The following is a 27793-nucleotide window of genomic DNA, read 5'->3' as shown; positions in this document are numbered from 1 at the left end:
ACGAGCAACCAAACAAAGGCAAAGAAACGCGTGGAGGGCGAAGCGATTTCGTCGACGGCTCGGCCGCGCCGTCCTTGACTTTGTTTGGTGAGTGCCGAACATACAATGCGGCGGACAGACTGCGCGGGGAAGGCCCGGGTTCGCGAAACGGGAACGCCGCTGCTCCACAGGCTCTCCGGCGGGCCACCGACCGGGCGGCTTCTCTTCGCGACCCTTTCCGAACCACTCTCGCTCCGCACCTGGCTTCGTTTTAGGTTTTCTTCTTTCTGCAGGCGGGCTTTTCCTGGTCTGAGACTTCCTTCCTCCTGCGTTACGGCTTGTGTTCTCACCTTCATCCTTCGAGCCGATCCTTAGATGATGCTTACTAGCGCTCTTATGGGCTGATGTGTCCACTCCGTTTATTCGATTCGGCGATATACGGGGTTACCCCGACCTCCAGACCAGGGTGCTCACCGTCACTGTGTCGTTAACACTTGTCCCCATTCGTTTCCAACCTGGGCATCCCTCAAGGACCTGCATAAAGGTGATACAGTTATACTTATGTGGGACATTTAACGCTAAATATGAACTGACTAGTTGATGAAAATTCTCACTACATTAGGAATGTGGTAAGACCTCAAATCATTATCATCGCTTATTGTTCGATAATAAACGATCAGTTGGTTTCACTTGATCGTGGGGTTTAACACGCCGAAGTTACACTTGAGCTACGAGATGCGCCGAGGCCTCCAGATTAATTTTGACCACCTGGAGATCTTTAACGTGCGCCAAATCTCGAGCACACGGGCGTTTTTGTTTTTCCCCTCCATCAGAAAAGCGGCCGTCACGGCCGAGAATCGAACCCGCGTCCTTGGGCTCAGCAGCACAACGCCTCAGCCATTGTGCCACTGCGGCGGGTGCTTAGGCAGAATAAGTGATCGGAAATGTGTGGTCGTGCTGCTGAACGCTGTGCTCACAGTGGGTAAAACGTGCTTTCCCTACCTTGGTTTTGCGCTTTACAGTTAAAGTTTCGGTTGATTTTAATTTCTTATTACCTATACTGACTTCACTGACTCTCCTCCCGTATTTAATTGGCTATAGCTTTTCTACTAGCGTACCAGTCGCACAGGCATATGCAGCTTACAGCTACAATGAAGCGAAGTCAGTGAGGCGTCGTGCTTGTGTGGAGATACTTTAGCTTCATCGATTTTGCTAAGCTTGATGCAGTCTACAAACTAACAAACTAAAGCCTCATTCTTCCTGGAACAAATCTTGTATAAGCTTAGTTTTAACTGAGCGAACGGATTGCGACGACCCGCTGGCGACTGGCCGACTGACTCAGTCGGAGGGTAGGCGAGCCGCGCAGTTGGCGCAGCCAAGCCAAGTCTGCAATAGTAAGCGTCACATGAAACGTCATACGAAATCGGCAAGGAGGACGCAAAGAGGAGGACAGCACTTTCGAATTGATTTTTCCTACTAGATAAAGTCGGCTAAACGCACCCATAGTGGTCGAAACATTGCCTAAGGGCTCCAGACTTCAATTTGGGCCAGTAGTCCCACATATTTTACAAATCACTTTCTTGTAGGGGTGGACGATTGATCGATTAACCTTCGGATCGATCGATTAACGCTGCAGTCGCGATTATTTTTTTTACCCGTTAATCGGTTCAAGTCATCGGAGCTAACTGAAACAAGAGTGCCGTGTTGAAATTGTGCGCAAGCGTGTCGAGGATCATATTCGTGTTAAAATAACCCGCCTGACGTCACAACAGAAAACGATGCAAGTGTGTTCAGAGATGATCGTGATCAAAATTGAAAGCTTATAGCCGAGACGACAAGAATGTGGCTACTCTTAATACAAATTTACACTGTACAAAAATCTGCGAGCCGGCACTCGCCCCGTTTGGCCGTTGTACAAACAACTCTCGTAAGTAAACCACGGTTAACCGGTGCGCCCCGCAATTACGGCGAGTGCCGATGTTCCGGATCATAGAAGAATGTTCTCTGCGACAATTTGTTTGTAAATAGCTGTTCATCAAGAGCTTTGGTGAAGACTCGGGCATTAAAGAACTTACCAGAGGCCTCCTTTAGAGAACTGGTCTTTAAAAAGGCTTAACAGAGTTCATGAATTCTCAGCACAAGAATTCGAATCAATGCATTTGAGTGAAAGCTCGCGAAACAGGAAATAATACCACGGGGCCACAGGGCATTGTCGATTCGGCGGTACGACTAGTGGGGTTTGATGGCAGACGCACCAAGCGCAAAGCCGCAAGGGGAGGGGCAGGGAGGACGCTGCATGATAATGCCCAGCCATGGAGGCCGCACAGACGAAGCTCCAGAGGGCTGCCAACGTTGACTAGACACGCCAAGTGGGCTGAATCCACTCTCCATATGAGCGAACCCACGCCGGGAGGTGTTGGGCGCGAAGTACGGCAAGGCCCGGACAAGACCAGACGAGGTGCGGAAAGTCAGCTTTGGCTGTGCCATGACATGCGTAGCAGAGAACAAGGAGGTCCAAGAGAGGAGGGTAAGAACTTTGTGCAGATCCGGTCTGCGGAATTCCTGCAGATATTGCAGAATGGGAGTTTCCGGCAGAGGTTGCCGTCTGAGAACCTGCAGGCGATGGGTTGTTGTCGTGCTGGGAGTCGGTGCCCGGAGTCCCAAAGTGAACACGGCGTCTTTTCCACCTTGCCACGACGCCGGCGGTTATGGCAAAGGGGGAACGGGCTTGGTTCATAAACCCCTGCGCTCCGCGGGATACGTCAAAAGACAGATGATCCGGATTCTCGGGCACTGATGACTGGAGGTGAAGCCGCCGGGCATGTCTGCGACGCTGGCGCTCCTCGTCAGGATCGGAGTGGGCTCCGCTGCGAGAGCTCTCCCTTGGCTGACGGTGGTACGACGAAGGTGCCGCGCTCGCCAGCCTGTGGGCGCTTTCGTTACCGGCATTCCCACCATGGCCAGGGATCCACCGTACTGTGACGGGTCTGTGGAAAGCCTCGTGCAGGGAGCTGCATGATCGTTTAATACAGTGTGTTACGGAGTGTTTACGAGGAATGCCAATAAGGAAACGCAAGGCCTCGGCACAGTCCGTGAAAATGTGCACACGGTGGTAATTGCGCTGAGTGCATGCCTGCAGGATGCGACGGGCTAGGCGTAGGCCTTGTTGAATAGCGTGAAGCTCGAGGTTCATGCTGTCCGGAACGGAGTCGACGATGTAGGCTCGAACGCTGTTTTCATTTCTGTCTGCCACTACAGCTGCGAGTGCCACAGCACTCGTGCGGGGTTGCCAGGAGGCGTCCACGTACACACGTAATGTCCGCTCGTCGGCAGGGTCGGTGGTACAGCGGCCTGCACCAGTGTGGCACGTTGCGCCGCATCTGTAGCACGGTGCTGGTCGGCGCTCAGTAATCAGGACGACGCCCCAAGCTTGCACGCCGCCACGCTCAACTCACCTGAACAAAAAAAAAAAAAAAACATTTGTATTGTAAGCGTTGCCTTCCATGAAATGGATTGGTCAATATTGTTTATTTAAACCCTCATTATTCCCGCCCTTGTCTTCGTTCAGGCGGAGGCGGTAAGCAGAATGACATGACGGTCACAGGCGTGGAAGTGAACATTTGGATGTATAGTCATTATTATAGGAACACTTGTAAAAAAAATCAAAGCCCCTTTTCTAAAAGAAAGATGGTTAAAATGCAAAGCTTTCTCCATGCAAACTAAATCAAATCGAAGTTCAAAATATACGCTCCTGAAGTCCGAAATCGTAGCTGCCAAAGTCCAAAGCCAAGCTCCACTTCAACTCAGCCAAAGTCCAAAGCAAACACCTGCGCGACGAACCCGAAGGAAATGCTGAGCGACCCGAATGCGATGATGGAAGGTCCATCCTCATCAGCGATCCTATTGCAATGCGAACTTGTCTTCCCGTGCTATACCGTACAGTGTTTTATGCGTAAACACCTCCCATTGTCTACCTGTGGTATTGTTGATGTTCTCTCGTGGAAACATACTCTGTAAAGGTGGATTTCCTGCTGTGCGTTTTGGCCATCAGTGAGACATACATCGCCATCAGTGAGACATAAACACTTCGCTTTGATACCGAGTCTTAATGGCGCCATCGGGTTGACGTCGGCTTCGTAACACGAGGAACCTAGGTTCGATTTAGACAATGGAAACCTTCTTTTTCTTCAGGCGCTTGGTTTTTATTAGGAACACCATCACGAGCTTGATGTCTCTTTGTGAAAACCCATTGTGTAAAGGTGGTTTTTCTGCAGCGTCTTCTAGCGTAACATTGCCATCAGTGAGGCATACAAACCTTCGCTTTAAAAAAAGCTAGGGCCAATCCATGTTGGGAACGATGCTAGACCTCGTTAGCGTCGTGTATGCTCTGTAACGGTAAAACTACCGCTATGAACCATCCACACTATTTAGTGCCACCTGTACCTCCCTTCACATATGACCCAGGAACAACAACGCGTACGACACTACTCCAGAGACGTGGGAGGCGGGTCTGTCCAACTCACACCTCTGCGATCAGCTCGTGTAGGTCGCGAGGGCGACGGTAAGGGCCACAGCCTCAAATGCCTTAGACATCGGCTTTTTCCCCCGATTTCCTACCCGTTCCCTTTACAGCGAAGCTGTGTACGGCCAGGTCCCGACCAAGCCTGCGTCAGTCGACAGAGCCGTGCACAACAAGATTTTTCGCCTCCAGAGCTAGTGTAAAAGGCTGTGTAACTCTCAATCTAACGTAGGTACCCTGAAAAAGATCACACTGAAATTGGTTGCTAAGACGACTCTATCGTTACGCCCAGTTTCATTTACTTGTCAGAGTTATGCTCAAAAGCCGACTCAAAAGCCATATCGGGATCTATGGACGTAAAAAAACGGCGTGTCACGCAGTTCGGTTGGCTGAGACGTGAAATGACGGGAGTTTTAAAGTTATTACGACAGTTGCGGCAACAATCTGAAGCCTGCCTTATTTTGTGCACATCGAAGTTGCAAACGTTACAGAATTCCCGTCAACTGTCCCTACATGGCCGTCTTCGGAAGGAATATAGTTACGCAAACCGGCTGTAACTCTTGTTTTATCAAAACTACCCCGAGACAAATTATATGACGATTGGCCACTAAGATTGCTCTAGCATTGCGACGAGATTATCTACCAGTGTTGCGGAATGGGCGCCCCCATTCCATTCCAATTCCATTCCGGGGAATTACAAGTTGCCTAAATTCCATTCCTTTCAATTCCTCGGAATGCCGGAACATCGCCCATTCCCACTCCGGGAATTGCCGGGAAGTTCAATTCCATTCCTCTAATTCTTCAACGCTTTATCCGGTGATTATCAAGTTACCAACGAACCCACCATTAAGCTGATGTTATTACACGCGTTAAGATCTGCTAAAGTACGCAAAACACGTAACCAAGGTCGAGGGATAGTGGCTTTGTGGCATATCTCGTTCAGCGGAATCACTCTACTAATTCCCACAGGGGCAGTTCTCCAGGTAGTTATTATAGTATTTGCATGGTCAGCACGTCTTTACGAGTTGTGATGTTTTAATATTGTTAAATGCGAATGTGTTAATGATAACGTGACGACATGTTCTATTTTTGTGCTGACAAAAGTATGGTCGAAGAAGACATTATATTCCTTAAGCAGTTAACACGCGTATGGAGCGGTCGTGAGCATGGTTAGAACTATAATTTTGTTAACGAGGAACAGAACCTCCGGATCTGGTGGTATCAGTTGGAAGAATTACCGCTCGAGCACCTTGTCCTGCCTATGCACCAAATACGGATCACGGGCCGCACAGGTCGTCAGCACACACGGATGTCAAGCGCGCCTTGAAAGCACGGATAGGTTCAGAACTTCCAATGTTTGCGTGTGCGCAGGTATGCAATGTCGCCCTTGCCGAAAAGCTTAGTTACGTGCGTCAGGTATCATCCACTGCGCACGAGCGAAAGTTCAGGCTGTGCTTAGAGTATGCGCGACCTTTGTATGGGTGGCTGGATGAGAACCAATGCGCAGGGAGAATTCTTTTTTCTCTCGTTAGTGTATACTGGGATAATACATTGCTTCGTATACTAATCTGCGTCTTGTTTTTTTTCTTTTAGAAATTGGGAGATTGTTCACACTTTAGCACCACGCAACCTTTGGCTCTAGCTAACTGAAGAAGGACTTAGAGAATGCGTTGCCTGTATAACTAATTTGAGGAGTTGCATGCAGTGGAGTAGCAATGATGGTTCCCCCAAGTGTCCTCTGGTCTGGGCGATCGAGCGAAAGAAAAGATGTAAAGAAAAATGACAACGATAATAATAGGACACGTTCGGCAGCCGGTCAGTCTAGTGTTGTGGAAATCCCTACGCCAGATAAAAGTGCGTATCCTCGTTGATATATTGTAGGGTTTAACGCGCCGACGCAACGCAGGCAATGAGGCGCGCCGTAGTGGAGGGCTCCGGATTAATTTTCAGCACCTTAGGCCGAAATCTCGTAGACACGGGTTTTTTTGCTTTTCGCCTCCATCAGGAAAGCGGCCGCCGCGGCCGGGAATCGAACCGCGACCTCCTGCTCAGCAGCGAAATTAGGTCTCCTCGCGAATTTTATATGCTGCAATAAAGGTCTCAAGCTGCCGTGAAATTAAAGGTCGAAAAAAGTTTACTTTGGTTTCATTCATCAAAATTACGCAACAAAATGGTGTGAGCCAAATGGGCGCTTCGCCGTTCAGTTCTGACAACACGAAGTGTAAATGACGGCTGCTTCAACGATCAGTTCTAAAAACCCAAAAAAAAGTAAACTAACAGTTGCCTTCTGCCTGTGTTGCGCTTGACAAACGAGCTGCTTGAAAGAGGTGTTTGAGAGCCGGTTTCGCTTCGCTGTGTGTCACTAAAAGAGATGCCGTGGACCTGCCGCGGTGGCTCAGTGGCTATGCGTTGCGCTGCTGGGCACGAGGCCTCGGGTTCGATTCCCGGCCGCGGCGGTCGCTTTTCTGATGGAGGCGAAAAGCAAAAATGCCCGTGTGTACGAGATTTCGGCGCACGTTAAAGATCCCCAGGTGGTCAAAATTAATCCGGAGCCATCCACTATGGCGCGCCTCATCGCCTGCGTTGCGTCGGCGCGTTAAACCCTACAGTCAATCAATCAAGAGATGCCGTTGAAAACACGCGTTCCACGTCAGCTGACGTCACATTTACAACAGAAACTGCCCTTTCTAGTCGGGAAGCAAGTGAAAGTGGCTAGCGTTCGCTTTCCGTTAGGTCGGAACCGTTTAGGAACAAAGCTTGCAGCGTGCAGCTTGCGGGCGCAGGCGTGACCGCAGTTCCTATCACATGGGCTCTTCTTTTTCGGGTGGATTATAGAACCAATATTTTCGGCCTTCGTAGACGCTGCTTCGGGCAAAGGCGTCCGAGTGTCTAGACAGGAGGGCCAGTATTGCAAAACGTCCTGGGGGAGGAGGGGGGGAGCGCGAAGGGAGATGGGACGTAAGCTGATATGCGAAATTTCGCAGTGAACACAAGCAATGCGCCAGCGTCCCGATGACGGCGAGGTAGGATGCGATCACCGACGGTTCCGGACGCAAAAAACAAAAGTGAAGCGTGGGGAGACAGCTCGCAGCCGGGGCGAAGGCGCCGCCAAGGTAAAAAATCACAAGGCGAAGTTGGTGGGAGAGATACGGGGGATGCAATCGCGGTAGTTCCCCACGACGGATACCAACGGCTTAGAGCCGCGTTTATTAGGCGGAGAATCGTGACGAACTTCGTAGCAGCGCTGTATTTAATTGTAGTAGAATCGCTGCTTATAAATATACCGTGCTTGTAATCAGCCAATCGATTTTAACAGTACTGAGTTATTGTTAAATTCAAGGCTCCGGCTTACTAATGTTTGAACTTGGGCTTGTGGGATCTTTTGCGTATTTTTGCATATTTTGACAAAAAAAAAAACAGCGCGAAGAAGGAAAAGTGCGCTTTATTTTGGGAAAATACATGTAATTCAATTCCCATTCCATTCCGGGCAAAATGCGCTTAATTCCATTCCCATTCCATTCCTTCAAGTATTGTCGCCATTCCATCCCATTCCATTCCGGGGTGGCGAAAATGTGGAATGATTCCGGATTCATTCCAATTCCGGACTGGTAACTCCGCAACACTGTTATCTACTTTTCATAATTACGTAGTTCTGTAAATATTGCGGAGCTGTAAATATTGCGGAATTCTCGCCTGCACCAATACAGCTTCATTGGTCTTCAATCTGCACCGAAGTGAAAGGGCTATAATTTTTTTCCCCTTTATCCACCACCATACTCGAGCTGCCATGTTGGCATCGTTGTGGGCGTTTTGGGACTGTGGAAGTTTGGCCAATGTCGAGGCCCAGCACGTGATTTGAGCAAAAAATAGAATGTGCGCAGAGACAACAGCGTAAATTCAATTCTTTTAGATACAATTTTTCTCTAATCACATACTCGGCTTTGGCCTTCGTCAAACTTGCACATTCGGTCATGCTGATTTGTCGTTGTGGAGCGTTGTGCTGAAGCGAAGCCTGTGCCAGTCATACTGGGTAACGGGATTCAAGCCTAGGATGTGTGCGCCTTTTCCACATCTGTAATATTTTTGGGTTCGGTTCAGCAGCACAGCTGTCTCTGCCGTAGGGAGTCATTTTTTTCTCTTAATCCTATTCTCATATCGCAGCACATGGAACTAATAACCAGCACTAGAGACGGCGCTAGTTTTCCTTTTTTTTTTTTTTTTTTGCGGGATGGATATTTTTGCACTCTCATCTAATGTATCGGACTAACGGTAGGAACTGCTCAAAATACAATGAAAGCTCATGAATTCGAATTTATAGATAATTTTAACTGCACTGTTTGGTGCGGCCGAGATCAAAAACATAAATGTATTGAAATGCCCGTTAATTCATGTGCGAACCCGCCGCGGTGGCTCAGTGGCTAAGGCGTTGCGCTGCCGAGCACGAGGACGCCGGTTCGATTCCCAGCCGCGGCGGCCGCTTTTCTGATGGAGGCAAAAAGCAGAAACGCTCGTGTGTACGAGATTTCGGCGCACGTTAAAGATCCCCAGGTGGCCAAATTAATCCGGAGCCCTCCTCTACGGCGCGCCTCGTCTCCTGGGCTGCGTCGGCGCGTTAAACCCTACAATCAATCAATTAATTCAAGCGCGAGCAAGTTCCATCACGGATAATTCAAACCACGCGCCACTGTGCCGGCAGTTTGGTGCCTGGCACACGGCCTCAGAAAGACCCCCGCATCCTACACACGAGGATGTCAGACCTCCTGAACCGAGAGAACAACGGGGAGTAAGAGGATAAAAGCGGGTAAAACAGCGAATGATAGCTGTTAACATAACAAATAGGTGTCACCGCTGCGGCTCCGGTATGTAAGCTCGACAAGGAAACCAACCACTTTGTCTTGAAGCTCGCGTTCCTGGCCTTATGGCAGGCATTTTTGAAAACGTCTCCCTTGCAAACTACGTCCATGTGGCGCGAGTTCGGTGGTGTGTGGTGCGCTGAGAGACGAGTACATCGTTTCTCAGGTCAGAAGCGCTGAAAGTGTCACTGCTAGTGACGGGGAGCAGGGGGCAGATGAGGGGGGGGGGGGGGGGGGGGAGGGCACAAGGTACCGGTAAGGCCGTCCGCCGGAAGTCATGGCTGCATTTGAAGCGACCACTGCTTCATCCACTGCAAGCGCCCACCATCACCATCATGGGCCGCTGCCTTCATCGTCAGCAGAGGTGGCCTCGGCAGGCAGGACGAGCCACGCGCTGCAATAAATTGCGGACAACATCCGCAATACCTTGGCGGCCACCATCACTGATAAGCACACGAGGGGCACCGTGACGAAGAAAATTCAACAGGAACACGGACACAGAGGTTGCTGAAGCAGTTGGAGCAGCTGCGGTTTCCGTAAAACGTGCTAAATGGTGGACACGGATGATAACCCAGCGATTACTAGCGGGAGTTCGTGAAAGTGGGCCAACCAGGTCAATCCCAACCTGCTCAAAAAGAGCAGTGAGTGGTTGCACACGGATGCCAGCGGCATCGGCGTCGGACCATTACTCGTGCAGAGGCATCATGGCGCCCAACATGTTATCGCCTATGCCAGCCGCACACTCAGCAAATCCGAAAGAAACTATACTGTGACTAAGCAGGAATGTTTAGCGGTTACCTTCGCTGAGCGCAAGTTTCACCCTTACATTTACGGACGCCCTTTTAGAATTGTCACGGAACATCATTCTCTGTGTTGGCTGGTCGAACTTCGTGATCCATCCGGGTGGCTCACCCGCTGGTCTCTCAGACTCCAAAAATACGACTTCGTTGTATCTTACAAAAGCGTCCGCCGTCACACCGACGCTGACTGCCTTTCCCGGCTACCACTTTATCTATCTATCTATCTATCTATCTATCTATCTATCTATCTATCTATCTATCTATCTATCTATCTATCTATCTATCTATCTATCTATCTATCTATCTATCTATCTATCTATCTATCTATCTATCTATCTATCTATCTATCTATCTATCTATCTATCTATCTATCTATCTATCTATCTATCTATCTATCTATCTATCTATCTATCTCCAATGGGAGCCCAATCATCACTGTAGCCCTGGCAAATCCCCCTCGTAGACACGTGCCAAACTCGACCAAGGCATCATCATCTTTTACATCTGAGCATTTCCCGCAGCAATCAAAGTGACGAAAACGATCCTCCATGATGCCTTGACCAGAGATATCAAACACCCTATATGCTGTTGTTCTAATAAATATTTCTATAAAAACAAACACGAATATCGGTGTGCTCCTTCAGGGCTACAATGGGCTGTAGCTGACAAAGAAGACGATGAAGGCTCAATGAAGTGCTCTCCACGCATTCAGCTCGCGACCAGCGTCGTTCCTTCCGCCATCGTCTCTGAAGCTGCGGCGATTACATTGAGCCCGCAGGCCTCATCTGATGCGGTGACTGAAGACAGTGGACGAGAAAATCTGGTGGGTTTGCGAAACATTTGTGTGTCAAGATGTCTGGACCGTCAGAGCGGCTTTTTCGGAGGGTACCCATGGCTCTACCTAATACCGTTGGCCTTAGCAACGTGAACTACGAGCCCACGGTGCAGGACAATTGTCACGATTCATCAGCACTTTCAATGCGTTCCTTGTATCGAAGTACATCCACCCCTCCACGGGAAAATTTCATGAGTCAACCGGCATTCATGCACCGACTTGGCGCCTCCGCAAGGCTGAACCCACCCATTTCTGTGATCCAGCGGCAGAAGATGAAATACCACCGCAAGTTCGGGGGATTCGGTGATATGAAGGGAGAATTCGTGTACCCGTCGGGACTGGCAGTAAACGACCAGAACTGCATCATCGTGGCTGACCGGAGCAACCGCCTTGTTCAGATATTTGACCATGAGGGCCAATTCAAGCTGGAGTTTGGAAAGCCCGGCAGAAAAGATGGGCAGATGCTGTATCCCAGCCGCGTGGCTGTGGTCCGCATGTCGGGCGACATCGTTGTTAGCGAGCCCTTTCCCACGCACCAGATTCAGATCTACGACCGGAATGGCCGCTTTTTGCGGAAGTTTGGCTCTGAGATCCTGCGGCACCCAGGTGCCATTGCGGTGGATCCAATGGGCCAGGTGATTGTCGTGGAGTGCAAGGTGATGCGCGTGATCATCTTCGGCCAGAGCGGTGCCGTGTACCACAGCTTCGACTGCTCCATGCACCTTCGGTCTCCAAATGGGGTGGCAGTCAATTACCGAGGCGAAATTTTTATCTCGGATAGCCGTGCCCACTGCGTCAAGGTCTTTAACTACGACGGCGTGCTCTTGCGTCAGATAGGAGGCGATGGACTGACCAACTATCCCATCGGGGTCTGCTTGAACAGGAGGGGCGAGGTCCTGGTGGTGAGCAACAACGGCTTCCTTAACGTGACAGTATTCACACAGCACGGGCAGCTTGTGGGGGCTCTGCAGTCGACTAGGACACACCGGCCGTGCTTTGATTGCGCCCTCATGGATGAAGACTCGCTGATAGTGGCCAGTGAAGACTGCCACCTGTACGTATATCGTTACGCGCCGCTGCCTGCTCCGGCCGCTCCGGCCGCCCCACTCGCTCCGCCGCATGGCCTCGAAGTGCGCTGAAGGAGCCCCAACGGCTGTGCTTCACCTTCTTGTACGGACCTCTACTCTCTAGCTACGGTTGCCTTGACATTGACTTTTTGTGCATCGTCAAATCTTCAATTGGCTTAAAAAAGTAGTGAATTAGAGCACAAAAATCAAAGCCGTTACCATTCTGTTCCTTAGTTGTTTTGCCAAAACTTCCAGTGTATTTTTTTTCTGGTATTCAACCAGTCGAGAATGTGAAGGTTCTTTTATGTGTTTTTTTCTAGTCGCCGCGTAAGAAGGACCGTAGAGTTTTCAGCAGTGGAGTAGTGTTCTGTTCAAGATAAATCCACGATATGCCGCTTGGTCGTAGCGTTCTTTTTTTTTTTTTTTACCAAATCGATGGGTATCTTCTTCCTTCTACTTCAACCAGCCAAGAAATTGACAGTTCTGCGATCTTCGTCGTCGTTGTAAGAGGCATGTTCTGGTGCATTGCTTTGTTGTTGTTTTTTTAAATGAGTTCCACAGCTTACAGCTAGGCCTCTTCTTTTCGTTTTTCCTCCATATTTGAGTAGTACGCTGTATCAGGTGGGTGCTACAGCCGGAGGACAAAAAGAAAATTACAGTATTGGGGTCTTTTTTTTTTTTCGTTGTTAAGGAAGGACATTACATGTGTGGCTTTGTTATAGTTTTGTCTAGATTAGCGTAACCGTTAGCTGCTGGTCGAGCCCTTTCGGTTTTTTGTCCCTAGCTGTACCACGGTTTCTCTTGTCTGCTATCTTGACTGGAAAATAAAATTGCAATAAGCAGTTTTCTGTATTTGTAGCCCGCGAATGCGAGCAGTGTTTTCCTCTGAGTATTTTTTTTTTTTGCCTGACAATAAACTTTCTGCAGGTTTTTGGTGCGCACGTCACATTTCTCTTTGAATTGCGATGCATTTCTTGTACACATGAGCCATAGTACTGTTTGCCTAAATGTTTTATTAGGTAGATAGCCATGCTACTTTTCTTTGCTGTGTTTTATTCCTAGCAATTCATCAACCTTTGACCATAATGCGATCGGTACATATTGCAGGCTGTCCTTTAGTCTGAAGCTCACAAAATAAGAATAAAAGGCGTGTGGCCGGCTTCAGATAAGGTAGAAAAAAGGATAAACTACGACTGAAAAAATAAGCAAATAAGGAAACCGAAGTACATTCTTATCGGTATGATAACCATGCAACTTAACTCTTGACACATCCAAAACTTGCATCCACTTTCCCAATGGTTCACATCCGGGTCGCATTGCGCCCGCTATAGAGGTAAAGCCGACGAAGGCACGGCTAGATAAGAGCGCCAGCATAATCAGTTCTAGTCGGAGCTGACCTTTGAACGTGGCAGGTCGGGTATATTTACCGGAACACGCGTGTCACAAATACCATTCATGGAGAAGCCAAGGGAACATCCTCCTATTCTCAAGCCGAACATTAACGTCATGTGTCGGAGTCGAAGGGCCTAAACGTTTACGCTCCCGGCCTCTTTCTCTCTTTGCGTGCTTCCACCTACCACCCTACGAATAGCAGCTCGTCGAAATCAAGCTGACCATTGTATTGCAGGCACATTGAAAATACCGCGCAAATAGGAGGCGACGCCTGCTGTGACCCGAACGGCTCGCACGTGTTCTCGTGCCAGAGCGTGAAACGGAGAGAACGAAATGAACGAGAATAGAGGCCTATTAGCCTATTTAGCTCTGACCATGCTCCCTCGGGTACGCGGCATCCACATCGAGAGCGCAATCATCATCAGAATGGTATCACAGAGACAGATTGCATGCTGTTTTTCGGGAAATCCAGGCATCATTCGTGTTCAAAAACAATTATCATTGTCGTCGTGGTCTTCGTGAACGCGAGGAAAGTCATAATAATTGTATGACGGCTAAAAAACGGAAAATTGAAAATTTTGAACCCACTCGGTTGCAACGTCGCCTTAACGTGTGGCTTCGAAACGAGCAAATCTCGCAAATCTTACCTCCTAAATCGCGGTTACCCACAGAGCACTTTAAATTGTCGCCGCCTGTATTTTGGTCGTTGATCATTATTTAAATTAATCAGGAATAACTTAAAGCCATTTTTGTCATGGGGAACTTCAACGCTCCGCATTGCCTGTCATATTTGGGAACACAACTGCCATCAAGTTCTACGTTCTTACAAATGCTTTCAAAACAGAAATTAACTGCGATTTTTTAGGGTGGGCGTAAAATATTTTGGACTAACACTTCTTTTGAGGAATCGTTAAGAACTTAGATATCGATTGTAGGTGCGGGCGTATTCACTACACACCACTGCCTCCTGCGACGCAAACGAGAGGATGAATACTTCTCTTGATATGAGCAGAAGTGATGTTCAAAAACGTGAGGGGTTGGGGAGGGAGGTACTTTTAACAGTGCACTGGTTAACCGGGACACTTCTATGGTTATTATTTTGCATCAGAACCCAACGCTATATACAAAGAGGGCACATCGACAACAGCATCAACAAAAAACACGGCTTGAGAGTTGCGGGACAGGGAAAGTATTCGGAACACTGCAAGAAGCCGAAAGGCCGTACGTCTCGCGGAGTGTTGACGTTATTGAAGCTCCACGTAATTGCCGAAACGAAAACCGCATAGCAAAACAATGGTTTCCCTGACCTCGGCAAGAGCGGCGCCAATACTTTCCCAGGTTGAAAGGACTTTCTGTCGTTCTAACACGGCCCTGTTTTCCCGCGCCGCACAGTTACACCACCCACTGCATGGCTCCCGGATCTAAGTGCGTAACACGCGTTTTCGTGCGCAACCTTTCCGTGTCACGCGCGTGCCCCCGCGGGGTGGAGTTTTGCGCGCGGTGATAGGGCGATGGGCTGTCGGCGACGCGCCTGACCCACATTGGTGTCGCCGTCCGTTTGCTAAGACGCCGCTCCTGCGGATGCCAGGGCGGAAACGAGGAGAAATGAAGACGTGGTGCTTCCTTTTGTTATAGGAGGTCGGTGGCGGAGTCTTCCAGTAGGTGGTGCGTTTCCCGCCCGACTCGCCCTTTAATGTAGCAACACAGTAGGGTCCTGTGCGCCTTTCTTTCTCTGCTTTTAAATGGTTTGAGTGGGTGAGTTGTTCTGTGTTACCGCTGTTTCTGAGTTACTGCAGAAAGTTGGTCATATGCACGTTTTGGAAGTTTGTGTTTAGGGTGTTTTTTTTTTGTTTTTTTTTTTTTTTGCGGAAGGACATTTTCAGGAAATAAGGCCATGCGTTTGTGGTGAAACGTGCCGGATAATGACAAAGTTGTCAGTATAATGAGAAAGTTGACTGGCCTGGAAAAGCCCGAAAAACAAAACAGGACTAAGGAACGCCAAGAAAGACCTAAATACGCTGCACAGCGGATGCGAGGGGTCTTAATTATATGGAGTCGTTTCTCTAGATTGAAAACGAGCACAGTAGCTGTGATCGCGTCGACGCTCCTTATTCCGCCCCTGCGCTGCAGTTTTAGAATAAAAACAAGACTGGGAAAAATTCTGATACAAAACGCCTTCTTTTAAGAGAGTAAGTTTTCAGATTCTCTGGGTGTAGACGTTAGGAAAACCGTGGACTGTTTTTTTCCTGCACCCATAACGTTCCTGGAAGATGTCAAGATATATCTTGCTGCGTCTACTGATGCATGAAGATTCTCAGCGGTTGATTCATTGAAAAAACTCCAACACCATTTCGCCTCCGTCCGCCGTAGATGACGAAAATACAATCACCCCTTTCATTCGCCACGCAGCAGTTCCCTATGCACATGATCAGGAGGTTTCTTGGATGGTTTAATTTTCTTTCTCGGTGCTCGAGGGAGCTATGTGTTTATATGGTTAGTGTCCTGTGGGCGTCTTCTTAAGGCCACGTCCTTTTCTCGGCTGTAACCATGTTTTTAAGGGGCTTTCTGTACATTTCATTTCTGTGTACAGCCTCTGCAGCATGCTATATAGCTATGTGCTTTGAATTTCCTCACCCCCGCTCCATTAACTACCCTTTGCTAACTCTAGGCTTGCCGCGTGTACCTTCGTGACATCACCATGCACAGCAGCACGAACAAGAAATCAACACAGAGTGGAAATGCCATAAGCAGCAGCGGTAAAGATTTTGCATTCACTTCATGAAAATCACGACGTCTTCCATGCTGGGATGACATTGTTGGTTGATTGTCATGGGACTGTCCTGTAAACATCGTGTCTGCGCCTCACTAGTGACAGCGCGTGTTCTGTGTCTCAAAGTTAAATGTCAATGCTTTAAATTATAATTCAGCCCAGAAACATGATTAGGGGAGGGGGAGACGGATATATTCATTGCCCAGTAAGGCGACCACACAGCAGTTTAACAGTTTAACCATGTTTTAACAATTATATTGAATGTTTTTATTTGGGTACATATAATTTCGTTGCGTTTGATGCTGACAGCCTTAAAAGCGGGGAAGATGAAATAAGATGAAACACTAAAATAAGGCGCGTGGAATCAGAGCTGGGATTGATTGATTGATTGATTGATTGATTGATTGATTGATTGATTGATTGATTGATTGATTGATTGATTGATTGATTGATTGATTGATTGATTGATTGATTGATTGATTGATTGATTGATTGATTGATTGATTGATTGATTGATTGAATCTCTGCGGGAACGCTGAGTGGGTGCGCTTACTGCTGAAGCGAGCTTTGGCGACTGTTCGCTGTGCGGTGATGGAACACGTATCAGCGTACAACCTCTCATTTATGGTTGCTTCACTCGGTGCGAATCACCAGTTATCCACGAGGGCGCATGGCCAGGTAAGTAGAGAAAGGCAGCAATCCGACGCGTATGTTGCAGTAGGGCTGTTTCAAGAGCCCTCTTAACTCCAGAAACAGCATCCCGAGGCCCCGCAAGGTTCGCTGGACGTTTGAGTACCGGAGAGTGCGATGAGCTGAGCAAAAACAGCGAAATAAAGCACTCACGCGACAGTTAAGCCGGGCACCGGACCGTGACTATCCCGCACTGGGCGCAAAGACACAAGCCCGTCGAGACCTGCATGTCACTCAAGCAACATGCGGCAATCACTCTTCGGCGCAGTCTAGGGTCTGGGGTTGGAGCTCACAAAGCCATACGTCTGGCCTCACCAACCATTGTCATTCCAAGGACATAATTATAAAACGGCGCAAACTTGACGGGACGAAGAGAACACACAAGCGCTTACTAAGAACGTGTTGTTATAAGCACTGTGTTGTTGTCTGCTATACCTACAGTTAAGCTTGCACAGTTCTGTCAATGTGGATGTATATCAATTGTCCCAGATGTCCCGTCGCCCTTGCACGCACGCCCGCACGCACGCGCAAGCGCGTGCGTGCGTGCGTGCGTGTGCATGTGCGCGCGTGTGTGTGTGCGTGCGTGCGTGCGTTCGTGTGCGTGCGTGCGTGCGTGCGTGCATGCGTGCGTGCATGCGTGCGTGCGTGCGTGCGTGCGTGTGTGTCTGTGTACGTGCGTGCGTGCGTGCGTGCGTGTGTGTGTGTGTGTGTGCGTGCGCGTGTATGTGCGAGCGTGCTGCGTGCGGACGGGCGTGCGTTTGTGTGTGCGTGTGTGTGTCTGTATTTGCGTGCGTGCGTGCATGTGTGTGTGGGGGGGGAGGCGGGGGGTGACCGAAGGCACACCGAAGGCAGGTCGCCCCAGCCGCCTTCACCATCACTTTGGACGTTGAAAAAAAAGTCACATTCAAATCTGGCTTTATGCGCTAGAACTCATTTGGTATAGCACGTGGGGAATTTGGGCTAGAACTCATTTGGGATAACTCATTTGGGATAGCACGTGCGGATAGCACTCATTTGGGATAGACTGTGCGGAATTAATTAGCCATCTCACTTTTCACACTTAACATGCGAGCTAATCTTGTACACACGGGCGTTCTCGTTTTCTGTTTTTATGAGAAAAACGTCCACCTAGACATAACAAAACGTTTGGAGATTGAGGATATGTTAGGTTGGATGCTCGATAACTCATTTGCCAAATAGGTTCAAGTATCCTGCAACATTCCAAAACAGCGTTGTCAGTTGTAAGAGGTGATTAGCCTTCTTAAAAATCAGCGGACCATTGCACATTGGCAGACCTTGCAGTTTACTCCCCCTCCACTATGAATTATCATGAATTAACATAAACTACCATAAATTATGATGATAAAACATTTACACTTACTAAAACTTGCCGTTAAAATTATCAGCCAATGCTGCAATAGTTGCCCTTGTTGGTAACTCCGTACGATACCTTCCGCGCAGGGTAACTGCACTTGCTGCCGAGTCCCCTTACAGCGAACCAAGTTGCGACGGATGACGATTCTCCCGCTCATACGCACCGGGAAAACACGAATCGAGTTGGGCGTGTGCTTCTCACCGAAACCTTGTGACCGATGGTGATGATGATTTATGCCCATACATAAAGAAAAACAAGCTTCTTTCCAATAATAGCCGACGTCATAATGTTGTCCCTTTGAACGTGAGAAGGTTTAATTTATTTCTTCGCTTATCTTATGGTTATAGCAAGCACAAGTCCTAACAAAAGAAGGAAAACCTATAAAAATCGGCAGGTGCCTCGTAGGCGTTGTGAAATCCCCCTCCCCCCCCCCCCCCCCCCCCCAACCCCGAGGCGGCCGCCGCGAGAGCAGTCTGTCTTGATTTTACCTAACCGGCCAAACCGCTTCCGCTCACTGACTAGCCAGCGTCACTATCAATAATTAACAGTGACTCTGGCTAGTGAGTGAGCGGAAGTGGTTTGGCCGGTTAGGAAAAATTAAGACAGACTGCTCTCGCGGCGGCCATTATGCGACACTAATTACGCTGTCGGGGCACGTTGGCGAGCGAGTACGGCAATTTCACGACGCCTCATGAGTACGACGCCGAGCTTCACGAGTACGGCACGCATATCAATGCATATCGCGGCCAATGCATATAGCGCAATAGCTGCGAAGCGCACTGCACGGAATTACCAGTCTCCGGTATGGGGGGATGGGGGGGAAGGGGGGGAGGGGGGGAGATTTCACAACGCCTACGAGCCAGGCGCTAGCCTAAAAATTATCTCACCTCGGTCGAGGCCATAAAACCGTGCCAAAAAAATACCGAAGACAGCTTGAAAAGAAGTGTTGCCTGCTCGAGCATGCGGGTTAAAAAAAGACCCTAATTCGTAACAGCACAAAGGCGATGAACGGAGAGGCTATCACCATCAGAGTCCGAAGAAAAGCGTTAAAACAGAGTGATGGCTCCAGGTCGTATACCTCAACAGCCATTTAATGAGATGGGTTTGAAAACGGGGCGCCCCACGTCTCCTCTTGCAGTCACGTTTCAGCACTATCGCATGGTGTATTGAGGCTTCTGTTGCATTGACTAGAAGAGTTTTTGTGGCGAACCACACGCTTTACTGTGCAGCGAACGAAAACATACATACCAAGGTATGCCTCTCAGTTATGAAATACTAAGAATTGAACTCGCGACAAAGAGTGCAGCTCGAAATAAATACTTATCGGGTCCCCAGGAATGCTGGTGGCACAACTATCTTTCGTCGCTACAGTTTTATTTTCCTTTGCCCCTCCTTTTGACGCAGTCGGTGCTCAACTGCTCGACGAACCTCAAGAAGCCTATCCTGTACTCGCTGCTCAACGCCTGGCTGGGAACTGGTCTCCTCACCAGGTAAATGGCCCTCCTTCCCTTTCCCTGCAATTCCCGCCACATTGATCCGGTGGCAGGCTTGCACTATATGCGGTTCTTTACATATAGCTTTGTCCTGCTTCTGTTCCTTTTCTGTTTGCGTTGGTAGTAACGTCAGTATTTGCTCACGAGACTCGTGGGCATGTCTAGTCAGTGATATAGTCCGTTCAGCTTCGCTCAAAAACTTGCGTTACAGAAAACTGCGCTGCATTTTCACTCTCTAAAACGATTCTGAAGTGAGACCCATCCATGAAGCGGGGACTTCGTGTTTTGTATACAGTCGTTGCTAATGCCTCGCTATAACTGCTTTGCGTCCCTTCCTAACGCATCAAAAAACGTTTCGGCGAAAGAAAACGCAGCACCAGATGCAAATCGCTATTCCTGGCACCAACTACGACATTTTGAATGCCCCTGCGTCTTCACACCACGATGTATCTCGCATTCTACCCAGACTTTTTTTATTGTTACTACGGCTAAGACTGGCTAAAAAAAACCAAAGGGAGCAAAATATATCGATCCCTCCTGTATAGTCCGGCACCACACCTGTACTGTAGTGCCGGCGAGAGGTCTTCAGCGCTTCAGAACACACGCCCGCTAAAGGAGACCGTCAGCGTATCTCCAAAAGGCTGTTGCCACAGCGATGCCGCTGCCGGTAGGGGTAATGGTTTCGGTAGGGGTACCGCTCCACTGGACTCATTCCTCCCTAGGCTGGTACTCAGGGATACAAGTATGTATATTAACGATAACAAAGGGGAAAAAGTCGTCGACCCCATTTCTTAACATCAAACTAGTGAACCCCCATTGCGAACCACGTAGCTGTTCTCAGGCTCGCTGGAAGCCAAATTTCATAACGATTCTTTCCCCAGTTTGATTCATTCTGCCGGCAGGCACACAGTGAGGGGACGGAACAGCAGGACGTGAGCAAGACGCCGATGGAGAGAAGCAATACCAAAGCGACAGCGTCCCGGAAGTCCTTGCTCCATATAAACACCAGATAAAACTTTTTTTCGTTAACGAAAGGCTGCAACCGATAGCTTAAGTTCACTGATTTGTTAAAAATGTTACTGGGTGCTTTGAAAATAGGGGCGAAATTGTATACAATCTTTAGGAGGTCCTCGTAGGTCGGACGACATTTAAAACCGACAAAGTGTGCTAATTCGGGGAGTGACGAGGGATATCATTTGATTCAAGAGGAAAATCAGATTACTGCAGTGGCATCGTGCAATGCAAAAATGTAATGCACCCGCTGGGCACGGCCCAAAGTGTTCATGATGCTTGAATTGCACTATGTTCCTGCGGAATTTTTATTTTACACTTCAATCATATGCTAGTTCTTGTCATTTATCGAAAGATAAAGACGTGTGAGTTTTTAATTCAAAAAGCATTGAATGGCTCATTGAGAGAAAAATCCGGAGTCGGCGTTGTATGCAGCAACGGAGCGGTGCCTAACTCCTGTTGTCTGCTCCGCGTAACGTGGCACGACCCTTACTTCAGATGCAAAGCGCAGAGAAACACCTGCAGCGGTGGTTGAGTGCTTCCAGATCCCATTGGTGTAGCACAATACGCGGCCTTGATCTTCCTACGCAAACAGATACCATGCAGTGGCCTGTGAAGAAGATCGGGTGTACAATATAGTCAGAAATGCTAGGCATCTCTTCGGCTGAAATATATATCCGGTCAAGACGTGCATTTTAATTGCACTGAAAGTGAGTAGAGGGCACAGTACTCCCTTTTTCCTGACCAACATTGACATGACCATTATCATGCACTAAATCAGACAGGGTGGCTTCGCTTTGGTCATAGCGTGAACGGAGTCTAAATCGGTGCTGCTCACTGCAGGCACAATTAAAATCTCCCATGATGAAGATTTTCCGTTGTGGTCGCAGAAAATTCCCTAGCGATATAAAAGGGGAGTTACGCTCTCGACGATTCACTAGTGCATAAACGCATAAACGCCGCTTATGTAATCAACCGGAAACTATTGATCACTGTTTTGTTTTGTGTCGGGATGCGGTCTTTTTCTGGGACGTTTCGCAACGAACTGTTAAAAAGGACATGGACATTAACCCTTCTACAATTCTGTTCTTGCCTTTTCGAGATGCTACTGTAGTGCCCATGATATATTTGTTGTGATGGGATTGTACAGCTTGTGGAAGGGCCCTTATTACAGCCTACAAAAGCTATGAGTCATCCAAGAACACGCACACCACTGCAGCTAAAATAGGCCGTCCGTCAAAACTCCGGCAAGCAGACGCACGCGTCCAACAGATGCAGCCATTCTGGTGGGTCACTTTGCGCCGCATAAATGCTCCGCACCAACGCAGCCTGCTCCAGAAAAATGAAGAAGAAAAAGCAGTGGTGCTTGAGTGGCTAAGGCATGGTACTGCCGAGCCCGAGGACGCGGTTTCGATCCCCTACGACGCGCCTCCATAACCTAGGTGTACCTCCGGAGCGTTAAACCCCCGAAATTTCAATTTTTGAAAACATAAAAAAATGTAGTTTCGCTTCCGTTGACGTAACGCCTGGGCATGCGCGAAGCCACCTGGAAAAGTGGAGAGTGTGACGACTGCAGCGGAAGCTTTTGCCAGAGTGCGAAGTTCGGCGCGAGAAGAGCGGCAGCTCGCGTTCCTCGCACCGAGCTTCCTTCGCAACCCTGTCGCTTCTGCCCCTCTGCCCTGCTGCGTTTACTTGGACATCAATGCTTTCCCATTCACACCTCATAGAAGCTGCTTAGGTATTCGCAAAGATTTTTTTTAACATGACAGTGTTTTGTGCCGGGATCCACCAATATCTGACCGACGTCATATCCGTCACGGAAATGACATCGCCAGAAAAGCGCGGCTGCGCCGGGATTCGAGCCGGGTGCTCCGTCGCCGCAACGGGAGGTGTCCGGCGCTTTACCGACTCCGCTACGAGCTGAAGCGCAGACAGACGTATGAATGCGCCATATATCTTTCCTGTGACCTCCTCTATTTCGATCGTGCTGCCATCTAGGAGAGGTTAAATGAAGTAGGGCATCACGATGCTAATGAGCGCCGACAGTTGGCGCCAGCTGAGCTCTTTGCAACGCAACCGTGGAAACCGTCTGCCGTACACTCCACGGAGCAGGGACGCAGTGGTCGCACATTTGCGAAAGCCACGCGCCAGCAGGTTGTCGCTCGCCCAGCACACCCACAAGACAGCCGCGCAAATCCTGCTCTTTCGCTGCAGCGGGCCGTGAGTTCGCCAAACAATTCACTGGCAACCCGTTCGCTTTCCTTCGCATGATTTGCGAGCGCGTGTTTACGCAGTGATAGGGTTTACGCAGTGCTCCGGCGCGTGCAATCCAGTTTCTAATGTTGACGCGTCTGACGGTGTCATACCGACGAAATGTAAATAGATAAATAGCAATGTGCAAGTTCATATCGATGCAGAATAAACATTCAACTGATCCTGTGAAGGCACATCCCACTTTCGTATTTTACCGATTCCTATGAAGGATGGATCAACCACTTTTCTTTCTTCTTTTTTTTGAGAGGTCAACTTTAACTGAAAGAAGGGCTGGCTAGTTCTAAACTGTAAAGTATTGTAATGGTTGTTAGAAACCATTAGGTGAAAAATTCATTGGAAAGGACCAACACTGAAATATCCCGTGCGCGCTCAGGGTACGATATCTCATGCAAGCAATCACCGGATTTGTGCACTTAATCGCTGTAGTTGGATGTTCTGGCGCACTGTGGCGGAACCGACATGCGGGAATTTCTTCAGTATACTCAGTAATCATGACATTGTTTCCAGAATTCGAAGTAAACTGTATTTTTTTATTAAATCACTGAGCCAACGTTAGCGTCTAATTTTTGTTTACGAAAAAAAATTAGTTTGGTCCCGGCGTTCCAAGGGGCCATGAAGACACACTACAAGTTTGTTTTATTCGAAAGATTTGCGGTTTTGTAATGCCCTCAGCGCTTGTCCGGCGGAAAGCGATGCTTTATCCACTGAGAAATTTAACAATTTAAGCCAAATTTTCAATTCTCCCGCCGCATTGTGTGTTTCGTGGCGTCGACAATGACGTATCCAGTGCAGGTTTATAAAACGACAGTTAGTATGTTGACTGAGGCTGCCGCCCACGACAAAAAAATACTTTTCGTTCGACCGGTTTCTGTCTCCCTTCATAGATGGTGCAACGATATTGCTGAAGAACCGCTGTCCACACACGTTTTTTCTTTCTCTGGCCGGACTTGTTCTTGGGTCATTGTTAGTAATCATGTTGTGAAATATTGTGTACAATTCTACAGGAAGGGTCACGTAAGTGGCAGGGTCGCATATGCCAGTTGGCCAGTGTCTTCTTAGACAAGCCCAATGCGCTCGACGGCCGTGCAGCGTCGGCCGGCATAGTGCGCGCCGTACGCACTATTGCCTCTAGGTCTTCGTGTTCGTTCGTAAATTCGATTGCTTAGCTCAACATTCTTAATGCTATAAAAAGAGTGTGCCGCTAAATTTAAGCCCCAATAGCTCGTTCTGTAAGCGCATCACTTATGTTTAACCTGTTTAATCTGCGTTGGAGTTTTCGCCCTCATCCAATCACAACAAACTGCACACAATACGTTATAGGTTCGGTGCGGAAAAGTAGCTGGGGTGTCGCATGGGTATTCCTTGTCTTCATTATTATACAGCTTATTTGAGTAAAGTTTGCGTCAAAAATGGTGTCAGTGTTATTCTAACGCGGCATTCTTTCGAATGAACCAAACTTGCATTCTGTTTTCATGGCCCCTTCAAGTCGAGCAAAGACTCCCGGGGTGTTACTGCCTTGTTATCGGGGTTCCCTGTCGACGTCCTACCCCCGCTCCGCTGCTCTCCTCCCCTTGTTATATGCTGGCCAAAAGAATAGAATCAAAAATAATAAAAAACGAACCCCTTCCCTCTTGAAACAGGGGCACACGCGAGGCTTGACCTCAGTGAAAGCTGATCGTAAAACGAAAACAAAAACAGTTCTGCCAAAATCAAAACGCAATGGCCGAATTGAAAAGGCAAAACCATCGATAGACCAAACCGAAACCCTTTCATCTTGCTGAGCCTAACCTGAACGAAAGTGTTTGGTGTACGTTATCGTAGATCATTCTTCTTCGATGATCGGGAACGTTTGCGTTCTTCAATAGTTGCCCGCTTTACCGCGGGGCTAACCTCGCGCGTGCCTAGCCGTGCTGCGCTAGATGGTGAAATTGCCCGACGAGAGCGAGCGACTGCGCACCTATGATGTGGCCTGATGCGAGCGACGACGCTGATTGGCTGCTATGGTGGCGTGAAATAGCGCGACAATTGTGCGCCCGCGCCCGCACCAGCTGCGAACGGCGAGCGAGCGCTGCGCCCGAAGAGCGCATGGATAAAGTTGGCGCAGTCACCACTTTGTCCCTGGGCAATCCCCCCCCCCCTCCCCCCCTCCGAGTAGGTGCATGCCAAATACTTCAAGGGCATCGTCATTATCGTCGTCGTCGTCGTCATTAGAGCACGTGGATAAACTTGGCTTTGCCACACGCTGCTTCGGCGTACCCACCACCGACGGCGCAAGTCAGCCAATACAAGTTTCGCTTGAAAGGAACAGTTAGAAAATGTGGCCCCTGATTCGTAATATTCACCTTCACCTTACCCAGGTCTACGCCATAGCGTAATCATTTCGTGCGTGCGTTGCGTGCGCACGCACTATCTACCAATCTAGTAAACATAAAAAAGTGTAAACACAAAACACAAAAGTATACTTTTGTAATGCAATATGCATGCAATATGCAATATGCATGCAATATGCAATATGCATGCCAAGGCGCTTCAAATAGACTTAATTCAATAGCTGTCAGAATGTATTATTTTTTGTTGAAAGAAATTTATGTTTAGACATCCTTAATGTTTTTTTTTATTTTCGTTTTCCACTGTCGTCGAAAAAATGGTGAAAGTTTTTCTGGAATTCTGCTACTGCAGATTATTTATGAATGGCATTCCCACTTGTACACGAATATGATATACTTCACTCTTAGTTAAGTATTATTTTGTTCTAATGAGTTAACTACAACTTTGTTGGCAATAAGTCGCTTGTTGTAACCTTAACTAGAAAAGGCAAAATTACAACCAAGGACATTTTGGCTAAAAAATACCTTGTAAAGCGTACCTCTTTATAAAACAGAAGGCAGCACAAATTTTGCGGTAACATAAGATCTACGAATTCGGATACTTTCATAGAAATATGTTTTAAAAACAACATTTACTTTCTATCACCGCTATTTTAAAAACGCGAAGCACTCCTTCGGGCCTCATTGTTCGCTCGGCATATTGACGAAAATGATATCTGTGTTGAACCGCAGCGATTCGGAGCTCTGTGCTTGTAAGCCGTGTGCTGTCGCAGGGGGGAAAACGTTCTTGTTTTTTTTTTCCTGTTTTTTCGACTTTACGGCGCTGCTTTCGGCTATAACCAGTGTTGTGCGAGGAAAACAAAAAGATGCGCATTAGTTTGAAATAGGAACGATTTGGATATACCTTACCCATGTAGGTTTTCGGGCGCGAGACACCAGAGGAAAAAAATTCTGCTCCATCTCCACTAACGTAACACCTGGGGAGGAGCCAAGCATGAAGTGTATAAGTGTATTCTTGGCGCCTTCGCGTTTTTGTCAACGGAGATGAAACCGTTAGGTGTGGAGATATACAGCTTTGCGGTAAAAGTCTCTTTGAAGCCCGAAGCTCTCTAGAGCAAGGCGTAAACGAGTGCCCGGTGCTTTTTTAGTACGCAGTATACCTTCTAGCGCGAGGCGTACACGAGTTTCACCGTGTTTTAGTACCGTGACTACATGAGACGACGATTATGACAACGACGACAGGAGGCGCCAACAGCCCCAGTACTTAAAGGAGCCATGAAGACAAAATACAAGTTGGGTTTATTAGAAAAACTGCTTAGTCCCTATAACAATGATACCAATACCATCGCCATCTTCGAACAAATAACGGAGATATTAAAGAAAACGTGTGAAGCAGTCGCGACCCCCTAGCCAATTTCCCGCAACTTTTCTATGACGTCACGGAACCTTGTTTGTGCGATTGGCGGCCGCCTAACTGACCTGTCGCGACGACACATGACTGGACGTCTGTAATGGGGCCTCTAGTTCCATTTGACCGCACCACTTGAATGCTAACGTGCAGTTAGCATTCACTTGAATGCTAACGTGAAAATTATGTTTTATTGTTGGCCCGTATGACGTCATTCTTGCTCATAACACGTCACTGTGGCGCAAAATTTGAAAGTTTTAAAATACTTCTTGCTTTTTTTTCGTTAAAAAAAACATCTTTTGTGGTTGTAATGGAACTGAGGGAGATACTGAATCCTAGTTCTTTCAAATTAAACAAAGTTGTATTTTCTCTTCATGGCTCCTTTAAGGGGCTTTGCCCCTAAAAACTAATGCAGGTCGCTAACTAACCATCAAACATTTTTGCGATTTCGCCAATGACCACACCTCTCACTGTGTGACCTAACATTTTTTTTATGAAACTATTCTGTAGTATCATTATTCTGAAGGGAAAGGTGGTGATTTTTCCGAAGAACCGTGAAGGAATCGATACGTTGAACGTTTGAAACGGAATTAATAACCTTGTTACATTTTTTGTGCATTAATGGTTAGCCCGTTTTACTAAATATGATAAGTTAAATAAGTTTAAATTGGTTTTTCACTTACAAAAAAGTCATATTCGCATACTTTTCGACTACATGTTGCGTAAAGCTTAATTTTAAATTATTTAATTCACACTGGTATAGCAAACGATTATTATTAAATTTAAAAAGAAGAAGTAACAAAAACTACCTTCTGGCTTTACTTCAGTCTCAAATTGTATTGCTTACTGCGGCAATTTAAGCAGAAACATTCAATAAAAAGAAATAAAGGGTGACCTAAGCTCTGCACATTTTGACGCTTTTATCAACGCAGTATTTCTAGCGCAAAAAAAAAATTATTTTTTTAAAACTGTGTGCTGTATATAATCCACAAAGTGCTCC

At 47.9% G+C, this 27793-nt stretch overlaps 2 protein-coding genes across 2 annotated transcripts in view; both read left to right on the top strand.

The window, feature by feature from the left end:
• The window catches only part of LOC144145374 (cytochrome P450 4V2-like), a 123683-nt gene that overhangs the window by 57982 nt on the left and 37908 nt on the right, over nucleotides 1–27793 (top strand). Inside the window, exon 3 of the mRNA XM_077676963.1 lies at nucleotides 19685–19770. Within this exon, the coding sequence (XP_077533089.1) occupies nucleotides 19685–19770 (86 nt within the window). The remainder of the gene's footprint in view (nucleotides 1–19684; nucleotides 19771–27793) is intronic.
• LOC144174721 (protein brain tumor-like) lies at nucleotides 11196–12125 on the top strand. Its single transcript, XM_077703554.1, has one exon. It carries the CDS (start codon nucleotides 11196–11198, stop codon nucleotides 12123–12125), a length of 930 nt encoding a protein of 309 aa, XP_077559680.1.

Source organism: Haemaphysalis longicornis, unplaced genomic scaffold (assembly GCF_048455015.1).
Source record: "Haemaphysalis longicornis isolate Haplotype H1 unplaced genomic scaffold, Haemaphysalis longicornis Haplotype H1 scaffold_1, whole genome shotgun sequence".
NCBI lineage: Eukaryota > Metazoa > Arthropoda > Arachnida > Ixodida > Ixodidae > Haemaphysalis > Haemaphysalis longicornis.
The sequence above is the reverse complement of the archived record's forward strand: the minus strand, read 5'-3'. Positions and strand labels throughout refer to the sequence as shown.